Source organism: Phaseolus vulgaris, chromosome 9 (genome assembly GCF_000499845.2).
Source record: "Phaseolus vulgaris cultivar G19833 chromosome 9, P. vulgaris v2.0, whole genome shotgun sequence".
In the NCBI taxonomy this organism is placed as follows: Eukaryota; Viridiplantae; Streptophyta; class Magnoliopsida; order Fabales; family Fabaceae; genus Phaseolus; species Phaseolus vulgaris.
The window spans coordinates 28,555,955-28,581,474 of NC_023751.2; the positions used below are offsets into that span (position 1 = coordinate 28,555,955).

Below are 25,520 nucleotides of genomic sequence, written 5' to 3' on the forward strand. Positions count from 1 at the left end.
ATTTGTACGCATCCAAATATTTATTAAATATTTTTTTAAAATGATAAAACTTAAAAATAAACATGATATTATCAATAATGTGATATAATTTGATGTTAAAATAATACTTTTTATTACATTCAATAATAAATATATATAAAAAATTATAATTGCATAAAGTTTGAAACAACATAGCAAATAAATCAAAATGTCTTATTAAGGAAATAATAATTATCAAATTATACATAATTATTGTACACAATTATATAATGATAGAATTCCATGATTAGTGGATCTCTACCTAATTAACTTGTAATTTGGAAAGAAAAAGTCTTCATGCACTAGTATTCCAATACAAGAAAACTCTGGTAGACCAAGAAAGTTCGATAAACATTCTAGTGAAAACCTTCAAGACCATGAGGATCCTGATGTCGTACGACGACCATTAACCGATTGATGACAATTGTATCAACACCCCAGTTGGCAAGAGAAGGAGAGAGAAGCAAGACGGTGAATTGACCACCTAGTAGGAAAGAGAAAGAATGAGTCACTCAATAGTTCTCTAGGTCTCATCTTCCTAGTAGGAACCATTACAATGACAAGTGATAAGAACATTCAGTCACGAATGAGACATTATTATTATAAAAAATATAATATAAATATTGATTAAGAAATTGGGTGAAAAAAAAAATGCTAAGTTTGATATAGTTGGAATACGGTAATGGGTGGGGAGGACACTGATTCTGATTTGGTTGGGATTGTAGTCGCTCAGTTGCACTTTGGTATTCTGTGGTATACAAAATTATGACGGGTAAGACTGTGAACTTGAATCATTCCAAAAGGGTGGCTTTGATCTGGCTCATCTGTGCCGTCTGCTTCTTCACCTTGTTCAGAATGGCCCTTCACAACTCATCACAAACTTTTTCATCTACTTCTTTAGGTAATGTTGCTTTTCTTATTATCTCCCTTTTACCAATCAATTTTCAAACTTTTTTTTACATCAGGTTCAATTAGGTTGGTTGTTATGTTTTGTTTATGTTTACATTTTATGGTAGATTTACTTTTGTGACAATTCTCTAGAGTTTCTTCATTTGGGTCATATTTTTCGTTTGTCAAATTGCTCATTATTTGGCCTTTCCGAGACAAGTTTGAACTTTTACAGTTTGTTCTTTGGCTTTAACGTAATACCTCCGTGTAAAGATGTTGCCTTGGAGGTGGGTTTTATTCAAAAATTGATTTTGACGGAGATATATGGGATTTAGTTACTAAATTAAAAAGGGTCTGTCTTAGATTCTCCAAAGTCTAACACGGAGCAAAGATCAAAGTTGTATGACAAGATGAGTAGAGATCTGGATGAGCATGGAGCTGCTTTCCTGAAACATGGTGAAACCTCTCAGTCATTGTCTCTTTCAGATATATTCACACTGAAGGATGGATATGTTGCACCTGTTCTGAAGGTAACATCTGACAACAATTTAGGCTCTGTTTCATGGAGTTGTTTGGGCAGCAACTAATGATTATTTTCCATGTGCAGCCTGCAAATCCTCCGGTGCGAGCTAATGTATTGTATTTGAGCACTGAATTCTCTTTACCTATCGCGTAAGCTTTAATAATTTGACTCCTGGATTTCATTGATGATCATTTCATGCATCTATGCTTAGTTGAAGATGCATTTTTTTCTTCTGAATTTGGCCATGGTTTTGAATTAGATGGTTATACTACTGCTTAGCTTTGATAGTTACTTCAAAATTGTTTTTCTCTTTATCTGATATAGGCTGTACCATCTATCTGTCTCTGGTAAATTATTTTATTTGAATTTATTGAAAACTTGCATATCACTGACAAACCATCCATAGGGTTCATAGTATAACACTTTCTGTATTCATAAGTATAAATAAGATTTAAGTTTTCTTGGAATTTTAAATATGCATTGTATCTTAAGCATACAATCTCTTTCTGAGCTCATGCGTGTATCCTTACAGCTCTGGTTCTTTTCCTTTTACATTTTTACATCAAGATTTTTTATGTATTGGTGTATGTTCTATTACTATTGAACGGACCATTTTTTAAAATACTCAATAATTCACTAGGACTAAGTGACCATAGCTATTTTATTTTAGGGTTGAAAATCTCCTTGTATAGGACACCATGGCCCCCTTTTTTCGGTAAATTACATGTTTCATCTCCAAGATTTTTGTCCAAGTCATTTTACTGTTTCAGAAACACATACTTCTCCGTGGAATATACCCTTCAAGCTTCAAAGTCTACTGCCATGAATAATTTAGTCAATATTGATCAAAGAAGCTAGGCCATATGCCATGTCTGTAATCATTGTCTTTCCTGTATTTTTTGTTTTCAACTATTTAAGACCAGAATTTCTTGTGCCTGCTCTCCTCTTTTTACTACAACTTTACCAAGGAACAAACAGTTCTTTCTAACTATAATATGCTTAATAGACAAACCTTGACGTATCACAATGAATACTGTGCTATAAGGCAAAATTGATCACTTGCAGTGTTTGGAAGAATCAAGCATTGATATTGTGTGTTGTAGCTTTTTGTTAGTTAGTTATGCTGTCAGTTAGGGTTGCCAGCTGTCACTACGGCTGTTATACCTTTCTCTTTGCTCTATAGAAAGAGACTCCTATACATCAGCCATGTGCAATACAAATAGATATCTTTCTGTTTTGGTTCTCTTATTCTCTCTCTCAAGAACTCTAATATGGCACCAAGAGCTTCAAGGTCCTTTATGGCTGAAAATCCTCTGCCTTTCTCTTCCTCTGCTGCCTTTGTGAAGATTTTAGAGAATCTAGATGATTCCAACTTCGTGCTTTGGCGGCAACAAGTGGAGCCATGTGTCATCTTCAACACTTGGTGGTTTTGCTCCAATTTCTTTATGAAGTGAATTATGACATTGGAAAAAATCAATCCAGCGTATGGTACTTAGGAACCACAAGATCAAATGCTATTGACATGGTTAGAATCTACAACCTTTTTTATTTCATGTTCTTGGAAATGCTTATTCCTATCAGGTTTGGGATAAAGAGCATGTGTATTTTCACAAACAATCAAAAGCGAGAGTGCGACAACTTTGCATTGAACTTTGTTCCATGTCTCTTAAAAATTGTTCAACTGCGAAATTTTTCCTATGAATGAAATTGTTGGTTGATTGTCTTGCCTCTACGGGAGATCCTATTTCTCTTCAAATTGATGTGATTCTAGAAGGTTTGCCTCAAGACTATGAATCTATTATTGATAGTAAGTTTGAACCTCTTCCTATTGAAGAATTTTAACCTCTTCTTGTACACGAGTCTTGTCTTCAAAAGTATCGCAAGAAAGTTGTTCTTGATTCTACTTCTTTTAATCTGACTCAAGCGCTAGTGTCAAATTCAGTTTTGCAGAATGATAGAAAAACTATTGGTGCGATAACTCTGAATGTGAAAAATAAAGATGCAAAAGCTCATGTCACTAATTTTTGTGGTTCCTCTTTTTTTTTGGTGAACAAAATTTGGTTATACAGGTCGTGGTCATGGCCATGGTGGACACTTTGCTACTATTCATCAGTGTTATCAGATTTTGGTTATGGCGGTGCCATGGCGGAAGGCGGTGGCAATGCAGATTTTTCATGGCAGCCCATGGTGGCCGTTTTTGGCATCTTGGAGTGCTAACGGAAAGCGGAGAAAACACCTTCTTTGATTATTTCTCCTTGCTACCACTGTCCACTACCGCCAACTGTCTCCACTGTTCAAGTGATTTTTTTTTTCACTTGTTATTTTTTTCTTTTTCTTTTTCACTCCCAATATAATTATTTCTAGAAAAATATTCTTATTTTCCAGCATAATGGCCAATGAACAAGATACCTCAAGAACATCCCACAGAAGTGATCCAGGCTGGAAACATTGTCATCCATTGGATGAAACAAATTTAAATACAACGGTTTATAACTACTGTGGGAAAATTATGAAAGGGGGAGTTACTAGGGCCAAAGAACATTTGATGACAAAAAAAGACAATGTTGTTGCTTGCACAAAGAATCTCAAAAATGTGAGATAAGAGCTTCGAAAATTATTGAAAGAAAAAGCAGTCACTTCTTTCGTTAATCCTGTATATGATGATGGTGCGGCATGATAATATTGAAAGTGAAGATAAAGTTGAAATATCCTCTGCCAGTAATGATAGGGAGAGAAATGGTGGTGGAAAAAAGAACCAATGGATGTGTTTTTTAGAAATCCAAATGTTGCAATAGAGAAGAGAAAGAGAGAACAACTCAGGCAAACTAGTATTAAAGAAACATGTGACACAGTGACAAGAACTTAAAGGCATAAATTCATTAATATATTGCTCGATTTTGGTATGAAGTGGGCTTGTCATTCAATCTTGTAAGATTGAAGAGTTTTCAAGATATGATTGATGTTGTAGGTGCTTATAGACCAAATTTTCCAACTCCTTCCTATCATGAGATTAGAGTTTCACTCCTCAACAAGGAAGTTGAGTACACCAAAAAGTTCTTGAAGATCATAAATTGCAATGGAGCAGGCATGGTTGTTCTATCATGTCAAATGTATGGATTGATCAGAAGCAACGATGTTTGATTAACTTTTTGGTGAGCTCTCTTGCAGGGACAATGTTTGTCAAGTCGATTGATGGTTCTAAATTTGTTAAGATAGGAGAAAAGCTCTTTGAGATGCTTGATACCCTTGTGTAGGAGATTGGAGAAGAAAATGTGGTTCAAGTTATCACAAATAATGGTAGTAATTATGTCTTTGTTGGTAAATTACTGAAAGCAAAAAGACCTAATCTTTATTGGACTCCTTGTGCTCCCATTGTATAGATTTGATGCTTGAAGACATCAAAAAGATTTCTTTGATAAAGAAGACGATTCAAAGGGGAGTTAGTCTTGTTGGCTTCATCTCCTCCTATCCTTACATGCTTCGTCGTCAGCGTGCGTCGCCGCTGCTGCCATTGTCTCTTTCTCTGCTTTTTTGGATATTTCCGCTTTTCGTTAGCACTCCGAGATGCCAAAAGTGGTCGCCATGGAAAATCTGCATCGCCACCGCCTTGTTGTGGTGGTGGTCACAAAATCCGCCACCGCCTTCCACCATGGCGCCGTCATAACTAAAATCTGATAACACTGATGCAACCTTATATGAATCTATAGTTAGTGCACCTCAACATGCCTACTATAACTTGTCTTTAGATCAACTATGCAATGAACAAAGTTTCTCAATCTATGGATGAACATCTTGAATCTCATTCAAATGCTAAAAGCATATTCTCAAATATCTCGAGGGGACTCTTCTACATGGTCTTCATCTCACTTCAATGCCCTTTGCATCTCTCTTTTCTATGCAAGTTTTTTGTGATGCATTTTAGACTACTAACCTTGATGATCGAAGATCAACTTATGGTGCTGCCATATTTTTAGACCAAATCTCATTTCTTTGTGATCTAAGAAACAGACAATTGAAGCAAGGTTTAGTACTAAAGCATAGTATCAAAGTCTTGCTCAAAAGACAACTGGAATCTTGTGAATTTAAATTCTCTTTAAAGAATTTGGAATATCACATGGTCCTCTTGCCATTTACTATGATAATTAGAGTGCAATGACTCTATCTCACAATCCGGGTCTGTCTTGCTAGAACCAAGGATATGGAAATTGATCTCTTCTTTGTAAGAGAGGAAGTTCCATCAAAATGTCTCTTTGTTCCACATGTTTCAGCTCAAGTTAAGTGAGTTGATGCTCTCACCAAACCCTTTTCTCCTACTCATTTCATGTTCATAAGGGACAAACACAATGTGGTTGCTCTTTTTGCAAATCATCGTCAACCTTGTGTTTGATGGGAGAGGGGTGTCGTAGCTTTCTCTTAGTTTGTTAGTAGTTATGTTGTTGGTTATTCAATTAATTAGGCTTTCCAAATGTCTTTGTGAGAGTTATACCTTTCTCTTTGCTCTAAAGAGACTCATGTAAATCAATTGTGTGTAATACAAACAAATATCTTCTTTCAATTTTTACTTTTTCTCCTTCTCTCTCCAGCACTCTAATAGATATCTCTTTAAAAATCAATAAGTAAATTGTGGAATTTTATAGATTGATGGTGTTATTGAATTGTAATATATAAGTGAGTGCAAACCTGACTCTACTATTGAATTTATAATATTGAGTTAGCTTAAAGCTCACTTTCTAAGATGGTATCAAAGCCTATCCTAACATGGTTGTTGGGCTTATCATGTCACTTAGTATCGAGCTGTTATCAGATCACTCAAAAATATTTATTCTCATACTTGAGATGTCCAATTCTAGCGTGAGAGGGTGTGTTGGAGATTCCGCATCAACTAGAGATATGATCAAATTATAGTATATAAGTAGATGCAAATCTTACCTTACAAGTCAGTTTTGCAATGTTGAGTTAAGCTTAATTTCATTTTCTAAGATATGGTATAAAATTGCTTCATACTAAAACGTCATTAAGTTAAAGTTTGAGAATATCCATTTTTTGTTTTGCTTTCCTTGTAATGGAGAATTTGCATATCACATTTGTAAATAATGACTGTAGAAATGATGATCTTCAGTTTCACATATCTTTCTTTATTACCGTATGTATCTTCTTTGATTAAATATGTTTATTACTTTATGCCATGCAATATGACATTCATATAACACATGCACGATTTGCATGACACAGGGAGGCTGTCAAAAATATTTTTAATCCATACTTTGATAAAGGTAAGCTGTTATTGGATCAACCAATATCAGAATTCAAATTCGTGTACTGGTCAAAATGTTTAACTTTAAGCATTCGTCTGCTGCTTCAACCTTCTTCATCTTGTTTTTATTTTATTGGAATGTTTACATGTCTGTCAATTAGCAATCTGGTTTCAGAACTCTAGTCTCTACCATTTTAGCATGTTCCATGCCTCCCACCATATTGTTCCTGTACTTGCCACCAAAGAAGAGGTATACTTCAATTATGGATGCCTTTGTTCCATCTTGAAGTATGCTGATGAGTAAGCTCATGGGAATCATTTTTGTGTCAGATAGAAGCTGAAGCATCCTCTGTGAAAGCTGTCGTTTCAAAACTCTGCCCTTTGAAAATTGTTTTGGATAGAGTTGTTTTGACTTCAACTGGAGTGCTCCTGGGTTGTTGGCAGGTTGTTTTCCATAATCTAAAGTATTTGTTTCATTGTCCATGACACTTGTTGAAGAGGTTTCCTGTTATGAATTTTGTTTTTAATCACACATGTAAATACTAAATTTATAATTATTCAAAGTATAATATAGGGAAACCTGATAATGGTTAATAACGGAGAATATCCCTAATTATCCATTCTACACATTTCCTTAATTAAGATCAAATCATATCTTTTACACTCCCCTCAAGCTAGAGCATATGTCATATGAGCCAAACTTGTTACAAATGTGGTCAATATGAAAGCTCTTCTGGGATTAAGTGAGCATGTTTGCAAGTTAGTCACTGGAGTTGACAAAGTCAGTGATGATTTCTCTAGAGAGCACCTTTTTCTCACAAAATGACAATCAATTTGTGTCTAGTCCAGTCATGGAAGACTGAGTTTGATGCAATGTGAATGACAACTTCAGTGTCATATATTATCCAAGTATCTGTGTATCTCCAAATTTTAAATGATGGAGAAGTTTTTTAAGCCAGTAATCTCGCATGCAGCTGCTGTCATAGCCTGATACTCAGATCCAGCACTTGCTCCTCCAAGAAATCAAGTTCCTACTAATGAGAAGACAATATGTACAAGTAGACCTCCTATCTGATGGTGATCCTGCGCAATCAGTATCAAAATAGTAAAAAACCAATTTTGGAATTGCCTTTTTTATCTGCATATTAACCTGCGACCTGCTGTATTCTTTATATATTGAAGGATGCGCATCACAACATTCCAATGACTATCACATGAGGCCTTCTAACCACATTAAATGCATGTGATATCTGATCTAGTGCCGAGGTAATTAAGTTTGCCTACTAGATGAAGATATCTTCCAAACTCTTTCAATTCAATGACTCCCCCTAACCTGGAAGATGCTTCAAATTAAGATTCACAGGATTATCCCTAATCAATCATACCAGTCTTGGTCAAAATGTTTAAAGCATGCTTGTATTTTAGGAAATATTTTGGCATTCTTAGTTACTTGTATGGTTCATTCAGACTTTTAGGTTTACTGATTCGGGAAGTATTTTGGCTTTGTTTTACTCCTGGAAACATTTAAGTTGGTGACATCAAGTTTCATATTTTCTTGGTTAATTCCAATCTGCAAAGCATAGTCAATTGTTGAAACTTTCAACCTGTGCATAATCAGTATATAGAAAGAGGAGAAATATTTCCATTACTCTTTATGTCAAGTTGTGTTAGTAATAAAATTTCTGACACATTCACAAACCTTGACTGACTAATTATGCTAATTTTGTAGGTCATCTCAGGGACAGATCCCGTAATCATTCGTTCAAATTTGAAGAATGCACTTCCACGAGCACCAGAGAAGCAACTTGTAAGCATGTTTGAATACTCAGTTTTGCTATATATATATATATATGTGTATATATATATATATGTATATATATGTATATATATGTATATATGTCAGTGCAGCTAAAGTGTATTTACTAAGATTTTAATTTGAACTACATTGTGGAATTTCAAGATGCAATTAGAACCTTTTCCCTCCATATATAAATTTGGAAGCTATGGGAATTAAATTAAAAGTGGAGTCATGGCTTTCCCGGAGTCTGAAATCTTATGTCCTGTAGATTTCCTCTTTAGAATTCTTTTATGATATCCTATGTTTTCTCATGTTACTTGGTAACTTGAAGTCATATATGCCACTAAAATTGAGTTACCTTGTGATGATTAATGATGTGTTATTTTCATCTGTAGTATGATGCTGCAATTCTCCACACGTCATTTGCAAGGCTGTTGGGTCCACCTAGAGCATCATCACCTACTGTAATATTCATTTACTGTAATTATGAAATTTATTAGAGTTAGCTGTTACATGACATCAGCACAATTGCCCATTACCTATAAACAAGTTGACATCAATTTGATTTTCCTTCACATGCAAACATAGCTCACTTTATCAAGTTTTGGAGTTTATTTTTTCATGATTTAAGCATGTATTCTTCTCTTGTTTGAGAATATGTTTGAAGCATGGTAAAAGTGTCAAGTGATATGAATGAAAGACATACATAAAATGCATAGGAGGACAGAAAGTATAGTAAAGAATGACTTCATTTTAATATGCAGGAACAACTTAATACATCAGATGATGTCCAATTTTTTCATGGACTGGTAAATCGGCTGAACAGTCAGATTCGTGGATTCAAGGTCTGTGATTATTTTTAATGGGGGTAGCAATAACTGGAATTGCAGTTAAAAATGATTGAAAATCTGATATTTGTTAGCAGTTGGTATTGGAATTTTTATAATCTTCTGGTTGATATATCTATGTAGGAATTGATAAAGATTAAATATTAGTGATATATCTCTTAATCATTGTTATTTAAATATGATCTAATAGTTTGTACTTATAGTTCTAATTTCTAGTAACAACAATATTTTCTTATATATATATATATATAAACTTTATTTACATATACTTTTAACTTTTGTCATGCATATCCAGGCAGTGGTATCTGAACTATGGTACGTTGAAGAATATGATGTGCTTGCCCTTGCACTAAATGGAAGAATGAACTCTCGCAAATTCAAATTTGGATGCTCAAGAACTTGAAGTTATTATCTTATACATTACATTTAGTGACTGTAAGAATATGCATTAATGTATAAAAGAACATTAGTTTACAGAAGACTGTGTTTATCTTATCTCTTACTGAATTAAAAGTCATTCCAAATTACATCTTATCTCTTACTGAAGTATGTATATGACCAAGTCTTAGTACAATATGTTGGTATATGATCAAGTTCTTAATATAAAATTATTTCTCTATCATAATTAATTTTGGTGGATATTTCAGATTCAAATGATGATAAAATAAATCTGTCAACAATACTTATTAAATCAATTTACTTCATTTTTGTTCAGAAATTATTAATTTTTTTTAAGTTCAATTCTAATAATTTTAGTTATGAAAAACATTTTTATTCTGGAATAATATTTATTGGAATTGTTAACATAATTCTATAAGTAATTTTATATAATTGAATGTGTCAATTAATACATTGCTTCTCACTTATATAATTATTTCTAAACTTTTTATTATGCAAAATAAATCTATTTATCAATGTCTGAAAAATAATTTGCTGTATTGTTTTGAAGAATGTTTTTAGTTTATAATTTTTCCTTCAAAGTTATACTATTGGATGACTTTAATTCCTTAACATTTGAAATAACAAGTATAAGAAAATCATATTCTTTTAAAATTAATTAGAATAAATTGATAGTATAAAAATAATCTGCATTATAATCTAGTTATATATTGTTTAATGTAAACATGGAGTGAGTTTGTTTCTATTTAGCTTTTTAAAAATTGTTTTTTAATAAAAATAAGCATATTTGAGTTATTTTTATAATATATAAGTAGTTCAAATTTATATAAATAATTTAACTTCCTATTTATAAAAGTAATGAATTTCATATGAATATTGAGGAGAGTTTATAATTTTGTTATCAACAATATTATCAAATTTTGTTAGGTACAATAAAGTTTTCATGAAATTGTGAATTTATATTTTTTTCAACAAAATCATAGTAACTTTTTAATTCTAACATTTTCAATAATGAATGGAAGAACACATTTCAACTACTATATATAACAACTTTAGTACACAATATTAGAAATAATACTAGAAGTCAACTTTATCCTTGGCACAATATTTTGCATTGATTAGAAGGTTGTTTCATCTTGTGGATTCCATGTGCATTTTATGTGGGAGTGAGGAGGAAACGACTTCTCATCTCTTGATATCTTTTCCGATCGCAAATGCTATTTTGGAATTTATGTAACAAATGGATAAGGGTTAGCTCCGTAAACCATTTTCCTTTGAAGGACTACTTCGAACAATTTCACTGTACTTGGTTGAGCAAAGAAGGTAATAAGATGTGGAAAGGAGTGTGAGTCTCAATCATCTGGTGCGTTTGAAAACACGAGAATAAGATAGTTTTTAATTAAGGAAAAGTGGATGCAAGCGAAGTATTCTTACTGTTTCAAGTGCAGTCGTAGACTTGGTTAAAAAATAAGGTTTAAAAGGTGTCTTTCTCTTTCTTAGACTAGGCCCAAAGCGCAATTACTTATACTAACATGGGACAATTGCTTCCTACACCATATCATTGCACCCGATTTCAGTAAAAATATGAAAATGCCCTTAAAAAATGGGATACATATAAAAATTTATTCTTGGATCCCCTTTTCCGGAATATGTTTCCAATTTTTTTTCCAGAACAATTTTTTTGTATTACGGATTTTCTTAGCCGAAATGGGCTTTTGATTTTTGTTTCCAAATTTTCATTTCTGGAACACAATAATCTTTTTTCCAAAATGTATTATTTTCAATTCCATATTTTCTTATCTAGAATAGAATTTTGATTTTTGTTTCCGAATTTTTATTTTCGAAACACAATAACCTCTTCTGGATTTATTTTTCCATAATGTATTATTTTCAATTTCAAATTTTTATTTTCAGAATAAAGGGTATTTTCGGAAATTTAAAAAAATATGTAGGGTGCAAGTTAAAAATGATTGGGTGTAGGAAGAATTTGCCTTAACATAGTAGCGTATTGTTGATATTTGTGTGGTTAAGGAGGTCAGATATCCATTCCAAACTCTTGTCTAGGTTTGTAGTCGTTGTAGGATTCTTAGAGAAACTCTTTGGTATGTTTTTTATATAAGGTTAGAACACCCTTTATGTTCCCTTTCTTTTTAATTTATTTTTTGCCAATTAAAAAAAATATGCTAGAAGCCAATTTAAAAAAAATATATAAAACAAAGATCTCACTTAACCCACTCACCTTTTTTTTATTAAAAAAACTGTTTTTTACATGCAAAGATATACTTTCAATGAATTTTATTTTTAAAAGTGGTTTCTATCAATAGAATATTGGAAAAAATAATATCAAGACGGAGAAAATGGTAGAAAGTGAACAAATACATTATTAGCATTTTTTTTTTCAACACATCATTATTGAGTACAATTAATGTAAGTTTGACAGAATACAATAGGCACATTTTTTATTTAATGAGTAATACTTTAATGTTTCATATGTAATAAATATTTTTCATCCTTCATTACAATATGAAATAACATTTCTTTTTCATTAAACTCAATTCTCATAAGTTATATTTCAAAAAATGAAAGAATTTGTGCAAATTTGAAATAATAGTAAAAGTGTGTTAAAAATATATTTTTTATCAGCATATTTTTAATATATTATTAATACTTTTAACGTAAATACACAATGCTGACTGACGTAGCTAACTTGAACGTGAAGAGGTGTTATGAGTGTATGGTTGACACGCGCTTTTGGATGTATCACTGTGCAAGCCACACGATTTTGTGTTACATTTATTATTAATTAATTATTCTAAATATTCATGAGCAAGACTTTAACTGAAGAAAGATAGATCATTTTAGAAATAATTACAAATAAGCATATTAATTATTAATTTAAAATTTATATAAATGATTACAAATAAGCATATAAGCATGTTATACTTAAAATAAATAGTTTAAGAACCCCACATTATCTTATAAATAGAAATAACTTAAAAAAAAAGTTATGCATGAGTTTGAATGGTGGTGGAAGCAAACTAGCGTGAGGTAACCACGTGCATGGTGTGAATGGTGACCTCTCGCCACACTCACATTCTTACAATATTATCTAACTCATTCCAAATCTCGGAAGTGTGTCATTTGTAGCAAACTTGTCCTTCACAAACAATTGCAAGTAACAAAAAGCTTCTTTGAGATTCATATGATGGGATCTGATACTTCTGCCACTGTTATTCAGAAGCTCAACAATTCACAAGATGTATCAAGAAAGAGGTTAGAGGTTCTATTCACACACTCGTTGCTCTTAAAAAGTTCATAGAATAATTGATTCAGTGCTCTTATACCTCTCTTATTATTCACTGTATTCGTTCCTCCTAAGTTTTCTGGTTTTTTGTTTGATTCATATTCACATCTCAAAATGAAAACTATTTCAAATAATTTTAATCTAAGTTTGGATTATTCATTTAAATATTTAGATTATGAGGAATATTCAGTTTGGTTATGCTTGATGTGAAGCAGGTCGAGTCCCAATAAACAGAAACAAGAAAAAGTCCCCAAGAGAATTCGAAAGGCGGAAAGAGAGAGAGAGAAGCGTGAACAGTTGAATGAACTCTTTCTTGGTCTTGCTGATACACTTGGTAACTTAATCTTCTGTCACCACTATCTCAAATTTTAGTACTTTAATTTTATGTCAGAGTCTCAAATTTCTGTTATGTTCAATTTGAACTTGACTAGCAATTGGGTTGCTCCATGCAGTATTTATGTTTGATTTTTTTAGATAAGGTTACCTTTGATACTTTGCACCATCTAATATTAGTACTGCTTTGTTTCTTTTTCTTTTGGGGCTTGGGGTTATGTTTTTCTTTGGGGAGGACGTAACAGACCTTAGTGAACAGAGCAGTGGAAAAGCTTCTACATTGAGGGAAGCCATTAGATTGCTAAAAGACTTGTTCAGTCAGATTCAGTCCTTGAAAAAGGATAGTGAATCTCTGTTGTCCGAGACTCACTATGTAAGCTCTTCACAAGCTTTTTCTTCACTTTTTTACCTATGGAGATTACCTGCATGTGTGGATATATATATATATATATATATATATATATATATATATATATATATATATATATATATATACTCAGACTAAACCTTAAGACACTAATAGACCATGTTCATTGACAAAAGAAATTTGCAATTTATGATTCCACTCATTTTTTCTATCTGAATTTGATTTATAATCTGGTATTAATTACAGTGAGGAACTCATGGTATTATCTTAATTGGGCAGGTGAGTATGGAGAAAAATGAGATGGTGGAGGAGAATTGTGTTCTGAAAACTCAAATTGAGAAACTTGAAGGTGAGATAAAAGCAAGAGTAGCCCAACGTGGACCTAACCTGATGAATGTAGCTTCTGAGATGGAATTTGCACAACCAGAAAAGATGAGAAAGTTTCCAGGGGAGAGCCTCCAATTGTCCACCACAGAATCAACAGTGCAGCAAGGACATGCAGTTTTGGTTGTCCCCTTAAGTAATCATCATGGGAAAGGTGCTTTATCAGCTCATAATATTGCAGAGAACACCTCAAAACCCACATCCACTATCAGTAAACCACATGCCAGGTATCCCACCCCAATGGATTCATGGCCTCTACAGTTACTTGCAGAGCAACCAACTTCAAATTAACAATATGCTAATGTGTAGACTTCTGGAAATGGATCCACTGATATGATCATTTTCATGGAAATGTTGCTCAGCAGCTTTTGTATATTCTTTCTCCCTGGAGAAATTTGGAATTAGGGTGATAGAAATTGTGATTGATAACTGTTTGTGATGATGGAATAATAGTATGATAATTCTTTACATTATTTTTCTTTTACTTTCAAGATTTTCAAATTATTTTTAAAAACTGTTTGTTATCAGTGCGTACCCTGATAACAAAATACAAAAGTTACAATTCTTGTAGGTAGACAAATTGATATCTTCAAGTGTTCTAAAAACACTCACTCAAAGAAGAAGACAAGTGTTGATCAAGACAGACAGTCTTATATCACCTGATGTTATGGAATTAGTAGACAATCTAGGAACCTGTAAACAAGATTCCAAGATTTTATTGAATAAATCTTCACAATATTATTTTACTAATAATTTAATTTATTATTTGTCTTGATAGTTATTTCTCTCAAACTTCAATTCATGACATTTCTATGAAAAGAAAATGGACTCTTGATTTGGTCAATTTTATTCTTGTTATCTTATGTGCATGTTAGATCTAATTATAATGTTAGATCTAATTATGAAGGCATTGTGATAATAGTTATAATTTTATAGTTTGGTTATTTTAATTATGTAATATAGTTAAAATGTAACACTATTAGGTTGACTAGGGTATATAAGTTTTTGTGATATTTTTAATTGGTCTATGTCTCTAATTTTAGAAGGGCTTAAAATAAATCTTTAATAAAAAAATAAAATAAGTTGGATAAAAAATTTAATAGTATATTAAAATTTGGCTTCCATATTTTATTTATATATATATATATAAAGATAGTATTTTTTTTTGTTATTAACAAAAACTAGTTTTAAGCACTAATACGAAATATAATTTTAATGGTAAAATATTACAACCTTTGTTTCAGAATCAGCGTAAAATAGGGTGTGGTGGTAGTATGTAATAAACAAAGTACCTATTCCATCGATTTACATTTTAACCAATGTAATATGTATATTTAACATTGGTTAATAATTAATAATTCTCACCGATATAGTGTGCATGTTTTAAAAAAAAAAATATTTTCGTTACAGTTATTACATCAATTATATGGTTCCGACCGATGTAATATGTTTTATTTCTTGAAAGTCTCATTTTCAATTACGTTCCATTATCATTCGTTTAGCTAAGCTATTGTTTGTGCTTTCTTTCTCTTTTGTTATTCTCCATCGCATTTGTTTAGTCGATGTCTCTTATCTTCACTATTCTACATCGTTGTTCGTGTTGTTGTGGTCTCCTACAGTGTTAAGTCGCTTTCTCTTTTGTGTTGTCTTGTTGTGGTCTCTTCCATTGTCGATCTCCTTCTGTGAACAAGTTAAATAGAGTCCCTGGTATTATGTTTTGCCACCATTGCGAATAAAGCGTTGGAAGCCAGTTGTGCTCCCTAAACCTGTCGAATTGCATCACTAGTATAGTCGTTAAACATCGTTGAATCGCACCACTACAGCCACTCCCCAAACTCGTCGGGTCAGTTGCTCTTCAATTTGCGTCACTCCCTAAATCTTGTTAGACCAAGTCGCTACAACTATCCTAAACTCGTTGGACCTGCACTAGAGGTTAGTTTTGTGTATATATTTTAATAACTTCTCAATTTTGTTCTTGTATAATGGGGTTCTTGTTTAAGGGGTTAAGAAAGTATTTTATATCGATTGAAAAGTTAATCCTTCGATTGTGCTCTTCTTTCTTCTTCAAACTCTTATCCTAGTGTTTGGAATTCGACACTCGGTCGAAAGTGCACGTGCAAAAGGTTTTTCGACGTTCAAGTAAGTGTTCGGTATGTTGATGCAATAAATGCAATAATAATAACGTATATTTGTTTTGGTTGTTATGCCTATTTATATGGCCTTCATACCCTTTTTTTTGGTCGAGATTAACATACATACCATTATTAAAAGTGTATTACCTAGTTTTCTGTACGATTTAATTTGTGTTAATATCCTTTTATCTTAATGTATTTTTCATATGGTGGTCGATTGGTACCGGATATCGAGGTGTCATGGGATAGTTCGGCCCCTAACGGTACACGTTCAATATTAACATTCAAATTAGTATTTTGGAAAAAAAAATCATCCAACAAAGTATGATGAAATATAAAATTAATAATAAAGTAAAATTAAAATTGATGTTTTAAATGAGATTAAAATTATAATTAAATGAACTTTAGTAGAAATTTTGTATTTATAGGATTGGAATTTAGTTCAAATATAAGTATAATTTTTTTTATACTGTTTTCTTGTGATTTGATATTTTTGATTGTTATATGTTGAATGCCTTGCTATTTGGTCTAGGGTTTTCGATCCTTGACAATGTGTATTGTGTTATATGTTGCATCAAGTGAACCTTATTTTTTTTGTTTGAGATTCAATATAAATATTGAATACTACCCCCAATTTTGAATTATTGATAAGTTTCCTTATGTTTAAAAAATTAAAAAGAGATAATAATAACAATCAATATATTGAACTTGAATTGTATATTTAGACAATTTAGAAAGAATAAATATTTTTTTCATAGTTCATTAGTACATATAAATAATCACATTATGTATATTTTGTTAAATTTGAGTTCATTGTATTTTGTATTGATATTTGAATGCTTATTTTTTCGTGGTTGACTTAACATCACAACTTTCATTTTTTGTTAACTGAAGACTAATATAAAATGTTGCCAAAATTTTGTGAAGTATAAATAATGCAAATTAAAATGTACGTGAAATATAAAATAATGAATAGAGAATCTTCTTGAATGGAATAGGATCACACTTTTTTCTAAAAAATTAGAGATATTCATACATAAATCAAGTTTTTATGATATGTAGTAATAAATCGAATTTCAATGAATGAATGCAAGTTGAATTAGTGATGCGTAGTAATAAATCGAAGTTCAATGAATGAAAATGGTGCATAAGCAAGAAAATGATAACAGTAGTGACGGTGAGTGCAGTAAAGAAGTGCAAACGGGACAATTAATTCATTTCACCTAATTGTGAAATTGCAGGTTAAAAAATGGGAGGATGAAAAAAGTATTTGCCTTGGAAATGTTGTTCTCTAGTATGATTAGATTATTCTTGAGATAATAATATTGTCATCCTCTCCTATTTCCCTACCTTGGGTATACAATTTTTGTTCTTCTATTATGTCTTTAAATATCCAATCTTTGGAAAATTTACTTATCACTTTTTAGTGAGTAAATGCTTTAGGTACTTGTACTTTAATTTCTCTTATGTTTACTTCTTCACTCATTTTTTTTTATCATCTCATAGACTTAAAATTATAATTAGTTTTCGTTACCTTATATATGTATATGTTTTCAAAGTGTTAAGATCTTTTATTTAATGTTTCCTCATGAGATTTGATGTATAATTTTATTGATTTGGAATAGTAATATTTTTTTACATCCATAGAAGTGTTTGGGTAATAGTTGGAAAAAGTCGGATTATCATATAAATTACTTTCATAATAGTTAGTTATAATAGAATCTTGAAATTCTTAATCTTAAATATTTTAGAATCATTATTATACGAGTCTTAATTACTAATATAGTTTCGTTTAAGAGCTACTTGTATTAATCTAAAATGTATGAAATAAAATTCTTTCGTTTATTATTTTTGTGTTGTAAGATATTCAAGCATGTGAATTTTTTTGGAAGATCATAAAAATTGTTGTTTATAAATTTCACATTTTTTTATCATATAGGAATTGATCAATTACGCAAAGGAATTCTCAATTTTTGCTATTTTGAATTTTAGTAGAAGTAGTTTGTCCTTATTGATCTTGAGAAATAGATGGAGTATCTACGTCACTTTCACGACTTAGACACTAGAATCAAATGATATCATTTAATTAAAAACAATGAAAGAAAAAAATAAAATTAATTTATACATAATTTGTTTATATGTATGAAGTAGTTCATGTATAAACGAATTTGTAATGTTTATATAATTTAATAACAGAAACTGATTAACAAGAAATCCAAAAACGAAATAGAACACTCGAGAACCTCCACATGGTCACGTTAGCACAATTACAAGTGTATTTTGACTTTATTTTGTATTTAATCTTGATTGAGACCTAAAGTATTGTTAGTGTTCATAACTTTTCGGTTAATATTTAATATTCTTACATGCCAATTTACATTCAAGACCACTAACTACTCGCATGTTAGTTGCTTTACGTGTCATTAATAAGTGTATTTGGATTTATTATATTAAAAAGGTTTAATCGCTTTTTTAATGGATAGAAGGACTAAAACTGTTTTCTTTTTGGAATTTGAAAGATTAAAATGATTTTCTTTTCAGAAAAAAAAAACTAAACTTCAATTTTTAAAAATTGAAAATATAATTAAGTCTATTAAAAACATATTTACATGAACTTTTTAATTCAGGTGTCAGACCCAAAAAAAAAATGTTATCTTAAACCATTGTTTACAGTAAATTTTTTATTTCAAAATATAAATTAAGAAAAAGTATTTCCTAACTTATTATTTTAGACATTTGGATTATATATTTCTTATGAAATATAATTCATAGATATTTTACTATTTCAAACACTTTATTAGTATTCTTTATTTTCTTTATATCTTTCTTTTCTACTATTATGTAATTTTTCTTCTTTTTATATATTTTTTTATTGTTTTTTGATAAAAAAATTCAACTTATTTTTCAATAATTTTAATTAAGTGTTTAACATAAAATATAATTTAATAAATATTGAATTTTGTTACATACATCTTATTTAGTCGAACAAACACAAGTTTATAGTTTAATCTAATTGAAAAGAAGTAAGAGTTTTGTTTAGTATACTTCGTGTTATAAGTTTTTCTTAGACATGTTTATGTTCATTTCGTTTTTTCAAATGTTTATTATTTAGATGCAAGAAATATATATCTCTTCATTTATCTAAGTAAATCTCACTTGAACAGTCCAAATTAATATGTTTTGACTAAGTTAAATATCAACTAATTTAAAAATAAAAAATAATTAGTTATTATATTAACTAAATTAAATATTATTGTATAAATTAAAAAATTATTTATATTTAAAATAATTTTTATTATCAATAAAAAATTTATAAAATATTTTTAAATTTACTGTTTTAACTATTAACTATTCTAAATTAATTATTAAAATATTAATAACTAATTTTAATTTTAAATTAATAATTAAAATATTAATAACTAATATTAAATATAAATTTAAAATTATTTTATAATTTTTTATTAATAATAGAAAATAAATTATTTTAAATATAAAAAATTATTTAGTTTATAAATACTTAATCAATATATAGTGATTATTTATTTATTTTATCTCTAAATTAATAATATTTAATATTTTAGAGTGTTATATAATATAGATAATGGAGTGTTATACTAACTCTTTTTCATTTGTTTTAAAATTATTATATAATTTATTTGTATAAAAAAGAATATTCTATAAATGTTACCAAAAACATAGGATTGAAAAAGAGTATATGGAAGTTTCAGTTGTAATCTCCTCTTTCTATTTATTATATAATGTCTATTACTTTTGAAACTGGTCCTGTCTACCAACTTGATGCCTCTCACGTCAAGGGCATGACGACCATCGCGTACCAAACTTTCGGAATATATGAACCAAACTTTAAATATTCTTAAAGAAAATTTTACTAATTTTCTTATTTATATTCCATAAAAAAACATTACAGATTTTCAAGATTTTCTTTTTGAAAGTTATATAAAATAAAGTTATTTTATACATAGAGATGTTCAAAAGTTGTAAAAGTTATAACATTTTTCTCTAAAAAGAATAAAAACCAGTGATTTATAATCCAACGGTGAGATGGGATTCACCTGAAACACATCAAATTTTCTACCTGTTGCTTTGTTCTCTCTCCTTGTGTCAAATCGTAAGTGAAAGCTCTACACAAACCTCTACATAAACCAGTTTAGTTTCATACAGACACAGTCCTTTGAAGAGAGAGGGATCCAACATGGGAGCTGGAAGTTTCCTGAAGGTGGTTCTGAAAAATTTTGATGTTCTTGCTGGGTAAATTCTTCTTTTTCCTACTTTTCTTGCTCTCACCTACCCTCTGTAAAACACACTACTTGGAAATTATTTCTAAAATGAACTTTGATCATGTGCCACAGGGCTTCATAATCATACCCCAATGACCAAATTAACAATATTTTTCAAGTTCGGTGTGTTTTTATTTTTCTCATAACTGATGGTGTTACCTTTGCCTATTGGGTTTCTCTTGCAGGCCTGTGCTTAGTCTTGCGTATCCTCTGTAAGTACACACAAAACATGTTAAAAGCTTAGGATATTTTCTGTAGTTTGGTTTTGTTATTTTTTTTTTAAAGCAAGTGGTTTTATTTTCATCCTTGTATTTTTTTAAATATTCAAATTTTAGTCTCTAAAATAAACATTTGATCACTATATAAAGTTTGAGTATTTTAAAAAATATAGGAACTGAAAGCAATTATTGATCCATGGTCTGTGTATTCTTTGAATGTTCTTATGTTTTAGGAACTAACACCGGTAACCCTTTTTTCTGATATTCTATTTGTTCTGATTTTGGTCGCTCGTTGTCTCTGATTTCGGTGAATAATGTCTCAGATATGCCTCGGTTAGGGCAATTGAGAGCAAGTCTCCTGTTGATGACCAGCAATGGCTCACTTATTGGGTTCTGTATTCCTTGATCACCCTCTTTGAACTCACTTTTGCCAAAGCTCTTGAATGGTAATTTTGCCTTTGCCTTTGAATCGTTATTTTGGGGGTTTTCTTGTTTACTTAACCTGATATGGGTACTCAATAAATTTGATGAGAAATCTCAGATTTTGACTCCTGGTGATTATTGTCACAAGGGCTGTAACCTATTTTGGATGTTATTGATTTTGGAGCTAAGTTATGATAATAACTATTTAAGAAAGAGATGTGTTTGTCACTAGTTACTAGTTGTCATCGTAGCTTAGTTTACCATCAATGTAATTCATACTACACTATTACCTTTTGTGGTGTAAGTAACAGTGTTAACTGTAGTCTCCAATCTTATCTAAATATTTACAATTTGTGTTCTGTCTGACATGGAAAATGGAGATCAAGACACAAATGGAATTTCATTTTGTGTTTGGTTTTGCTTTGAGAGTTCTGATTACTTTAGCTGCACAAATCTATGCCTTATCTTGTCCATTGCAATAGTCTTGTAAAAAATGCATTTCTGTATGATAATAAACATTTAAGCAAAGGGATTGCAGTTATACTAATAGGCAATATAACAACAATGAGAATATACTTTGTAATAGGTAGGCTGATCTTTAATTCCTCTGTACTGTACATTATCTGCATTATATAAACCTTTGTAGAGAAGTGCACAGCACATTCTCTTAACACTTTTTGTTTCTCTACACATTCTCCAATTGATTGATAATTGTGTGCTTCTAACTCATTTGGGAAAGAAACCCACCAAATGGAGAATGAAACTAACATATTTATTAAATCCATATGAACTTCATCAATAAGAGTGTACATACACATGATAATGTTTTTCAAACTATTAGGGTTAGTGTAATGTACCGAAACTGTCAGTGTAATGGTTTTTCAACAATTAATAGAGTAGAAAAAGCAGGAAGTGTATGCATAATTTCAGAAAACCTCAGAAGTACTTAGTGTAGTTGACTATATTTAGTAAGATCTGCATTCATGATGTATTTACAATGTCATGGTTATACATAGAGAAAGAATTAGGCTGGGGAAAATACTAACTAGCTGTGGTTTAATTGTGTGAATCTACTACAGGATTCCCATTTGGTCATATGCAAAGCTGATCCTTACCAGCTGGTTGGTGATTCCCTACTTCAGTGGTGCAGCCTATGTTTATGAGCACTATGTTAGACCTTTCTTTGTCAGTAGTACTGAGAACGTTAACATCTGGTATGTTCCAAGCAAAAAGGATTCTTTGGGGAAGCCAGAGGACATGCTAACTGCGGCGGAGAAGTACATTGAAGAGCATGGAACTGAAGCATTTGAGAATCTGCTTAGCAAGGTATTCCATGTGTAAAACTTGGTTAATGGTTAATACCACATATTTATGCTATCTTTTGTATCTGACTAACAGTGCCATCATCACCCTGCAGGCTGGTAAATCTAGGAAAAGTGGCAAGAATGCAAATGGAAGCTATTGAATGATGAGGGAGAGGTTGCATGTACATGTTGGCTTAACTTTTGTGTAGTGTGTGACTACATATATCAGTTTTATGCTATCTGTCAAACTGTGGTATATAGAATTGTAGAATATATATATATATATATATATAATGGATGTGCAATACAAATCAGTTTGCCACTTTTTTTCCTTTCTCATACTGCTATTCCCCACCCAAACCCACCTCCAACAAGAAAATAGTCAAATAGGTTTTGGTTCAAAGTTTTAAGTTAATAAATAGTTTGTTGTTTGTGGAAATCGGTTATTTTGTTTTGCACTCCCATGGTTTTTTCCTGCATCCTCTTTGTCCACATGTTGTGTTGTGGACTCATGGAACAAACTGCAAGATTCAAGGTATTTCTGGATTGCAGCTGAAAGACATTTATGGATTATCTGATTCTACAATTAGGAAATACTTTTTATAAAAAAATAATATTAATTTTTGAATTATATAATCTGGAAATTAAAATTGATTTTTAAATTATTGTTCTAGATTGTTTAATTTGTAGACATTTAAGTTTTGAATTGTAGAATCCAATCAAGAACTTTAAACTGAATGGTGTGTTTAAGTTTTGAATTACACAATCCAATCAAGAAAGAATATAAGAAATTTAATGTTTATGGTTTTTAATGTTTGATTGGAATATGTTAAGAATGAATGTGGGAGAAAAATTAATTGGAATTTGTAAAGAATTTTAAAATCTTTTTTAATATATGAAATGTAAGATTATAAATTTACTTTTATTTTAAAAAATAATTAAATAATAAAATATGAAATATGAAATATTTTGTGTAAATTTGTATTAGATAAATTTATGTAATAATTAATTTTAAATAATTTTAATATTATTTAATCTTATTTCATTTGTGTTATATCATGTTATATATATATATATTAATTATATATAATACATTAACTATATATTATATATATATATATATAAAATAATATTAATAATAATTATGAATATTATTATAAAAAAGTGGATATTTTAAATTAATTGAATATTTAAATATTTTTGTAAAATATTTTTTTTAATTTGAAAAGTATTATGATATATGAATTAACAACATAAAAGATGAAATTTTATATTTAATGTATCATTGTTTATTTCAATTTGTATTCAATTAAATAATAAAAAAATGTAAAAACCTGGAAAATAAACGTACTGCAACCAAGATCAAAGACAAAAGCATTTTTAACAATATTAACGTAACTTACTGGAAATGAAGAGCATCTATTAAAATTCATTTAGGCTATAAAAGAATTTAGACAAAATCGATTAAGCTTGTTACGAAAGAAAATCAATTACGGTTGTTACCATACAGGGAAAGAAAATCGATTAAAATTGTTATTATATAAAAAAAAAAATCGATTAAGACTTTAAAAGGGTTCCGAAAAAATTGATTAAACTTTTACTATACAGTGAAAAAAAATCGATTATGGTTGTTATCATTCAGAAAGAATTTTTTTTTCAAAAAAAAATAATTAATTAATTAAAGAGATTTTTTAGGGGAGTTCCAATCTTATACAAAATTCTAACCATCTTATTAACAAAAGGAGAAACATAATAATCTTGAATATAATTTAACATGACGAAAATTTATGAATGCCTAATTTACTGTATAATTATGCAGCAAAGTAATGTATAATTATGCAGCAAAGTAAGACAATGCTTCCTGCTAAAAACAAACTTTAGTTTATTGCTTATAGTTTCCCATCCCTCATTTACATAAAAGCTAACAGCAAAAATATATTGAAAGATGTGCAGAATTCCATAGGATGAACTGCAGTAGGTGCTTTGAATACTGTATCGTCTGCTTATCCTGCACCTTCATATGATTGCTTCACAAAAAACACACCATACCTCCCTCGTCTTGCAGCTCTCACAAAGAAACATCATAACATCTTTTGTCTATAATGAACCCATATACCAGATTTTCAAAAGTCAAGACCATCAATACCAAACAATCGATTAAGTTCCACCAATACCAATTCCAAAATTGATTAAGGTTCTTATTATGTAGGAAAAGAATCAATTAAGGATGTTACTATTTACAACAAATCAAATATGATACACTTTAAAAAGCAACCCATAATCGATTATGCACCAACAGATATATTGAAAATTGATTGTTGTGATTGTGTTTAAAGTATCAAAATATTAGGTTTAGGTTTAAAAAAACAACAAATTCCCAGTACCCACCTTAACTGAAACTACCACTTCACCACCCACCACAACACCGAAGAAATTACACAGCTACCTCTCTCACACCAAGTAAGACCAACAACTCACACAGGGAAAAGTTCAAAGAGTTATGAGAAGAAGAAAGCAAATGAAGCGTGACAAATGAATGTTTACTGCATGGAATCTCTGACTTTACACAGTGCAAAAGCTCACTGTCATGCACGCGAAAAAGGAAGGGAAATAATGAACTTCCCTTGTTGTTGACCTGTTTTTCCTCCCTTTCTGTTGCTTTCTCATTAGTATACGCTCCCACAAATTCACGCTATTGTTTCTCACCACATCTCTTGGTCCAAACGCAAAAGCCACCTTCATTTCTGCTTAACGAAAAGTGTATCCTTCATTAGTAGCAAGCATTCTTTTCTGATGGTCAAAAAAGTCATAAGATTATTATAGATGATAAAAAATTTCCAACAATCAATTTAAATGGTAAAGGGAGGTTGTTTTAACTATTAATAATTTCTATTTAAAAAACATTAAAATCTGATTTAGAAATAGAAATGAGAAAAAAAAAATAATTATAAGATCAAGTACAAATGTAAATAAAAAAACTCTTAAAATTCTACTTTTATAAAAGCTTATTGTTTTTATAAGGTTGTTTT

At 30.3% G+C, this 25,520-nt stretch overlaps 3 protein-coding genes across 5 annotated transcripts; all 3 read left to right on the forward strand.

Annotated features, from left to right (window-relative positions):
* Window positions 1-676: 676 nt before the first annotated feature.
* Window positions 677-9,856, forward strand: LOC137821212 (uncharacterized). 2 transcript variants are annotated; one of them, XM_068625691.1, is made up of 10 exons: window positions 677-919; window positions 1,270-1,436; window positions 1,514-1,578; window positions 6,662-6,702; window positions 6,845-6,933; window positions 7,014-7,127; window positions 8,413-8,490; window positions 8,877-8,945; window positions 9,246-9,326; window positions 9,625-9,856. In XM_068625691.1, the coding sequence occupies exons 1-10, from the start codon at window positions 784-786 to the stop codon at window positions 9,730-9,732; spliced, it is 948 nt and encodes a 315-aa protein (XP_068481792.1). In that variant the 5' UTR covers window positions 677-783; the 3' UTR covers window positions 9,733-9,856. The 2 variants fall into 2 exon arrangements, with proteins under 2 accessions (XP_068481792.1, XP_068481793.1); XM_068625692.1 differs by lacking the exon at window positions 677-919 and adding an exon at window positions 1,136-1,193.
* A 2,879-nt stretch (window positions 9,857-12,735) lies between these two features.
* LOC137822783 (transcription factor bHLH47-like) lies at window positions 12,736-14,584 on the forward strand. 2 transcript variants are annotated; one of them, XM_068627779.1, is made up of 4 exons: window positions 12,736-13,001; window positions 13,248-13,366; window positions 13,611-13,738; window positions 14,012-14,584. In XM_068627779.1, exons 1-4 carry the CDS (start codon window positions 12,931-12,933, stop codon window positions 14,405-14,407), a joined length of 714 nt encoding a protein of 237 aa, XP_068483880.1. In that variant the 5' UTR covers window positions 12,736-12,930; the 3' UTR covers window positions 14,408-14,584. The 2 variants fall into 2 exon arrangements, with proteins under 2 accessions (XP_068483880.1, XP_068483879.1); XM_068627778.1 differs by having other exon boundaries at window positions 12,797-13,001; window positions 13,245-13,366.
* A 5,648-nt stretch (window positions 14,585-20,232) lies between these two features.
* On the forward strand, window positions 20,233-22,830 carry LOC137822603 (HVA22-like protein a). The gene is made up of 5 exons (XM_068627512.1): window positions 20,233-20,517; window positions 20,732-20,758; window positions 21,088-21,210; window positions 22,267-22,513; window positions 22,605-22,830. The coding sequence occupies exons 1-5, from the start codon at window positions 20,462-20,464 to the stop codon at window positions 22,650-22,652; spliced, it is 501 nt and encodes a 166-aa protein (XP_068483613.1). The 5' UTR covers window positions 20,233-20,461; the 3' UTR covers window positions 22,653-22,830.
* Window positions 22,831-25,520: the final 2,690 nt, after the last annotated feature.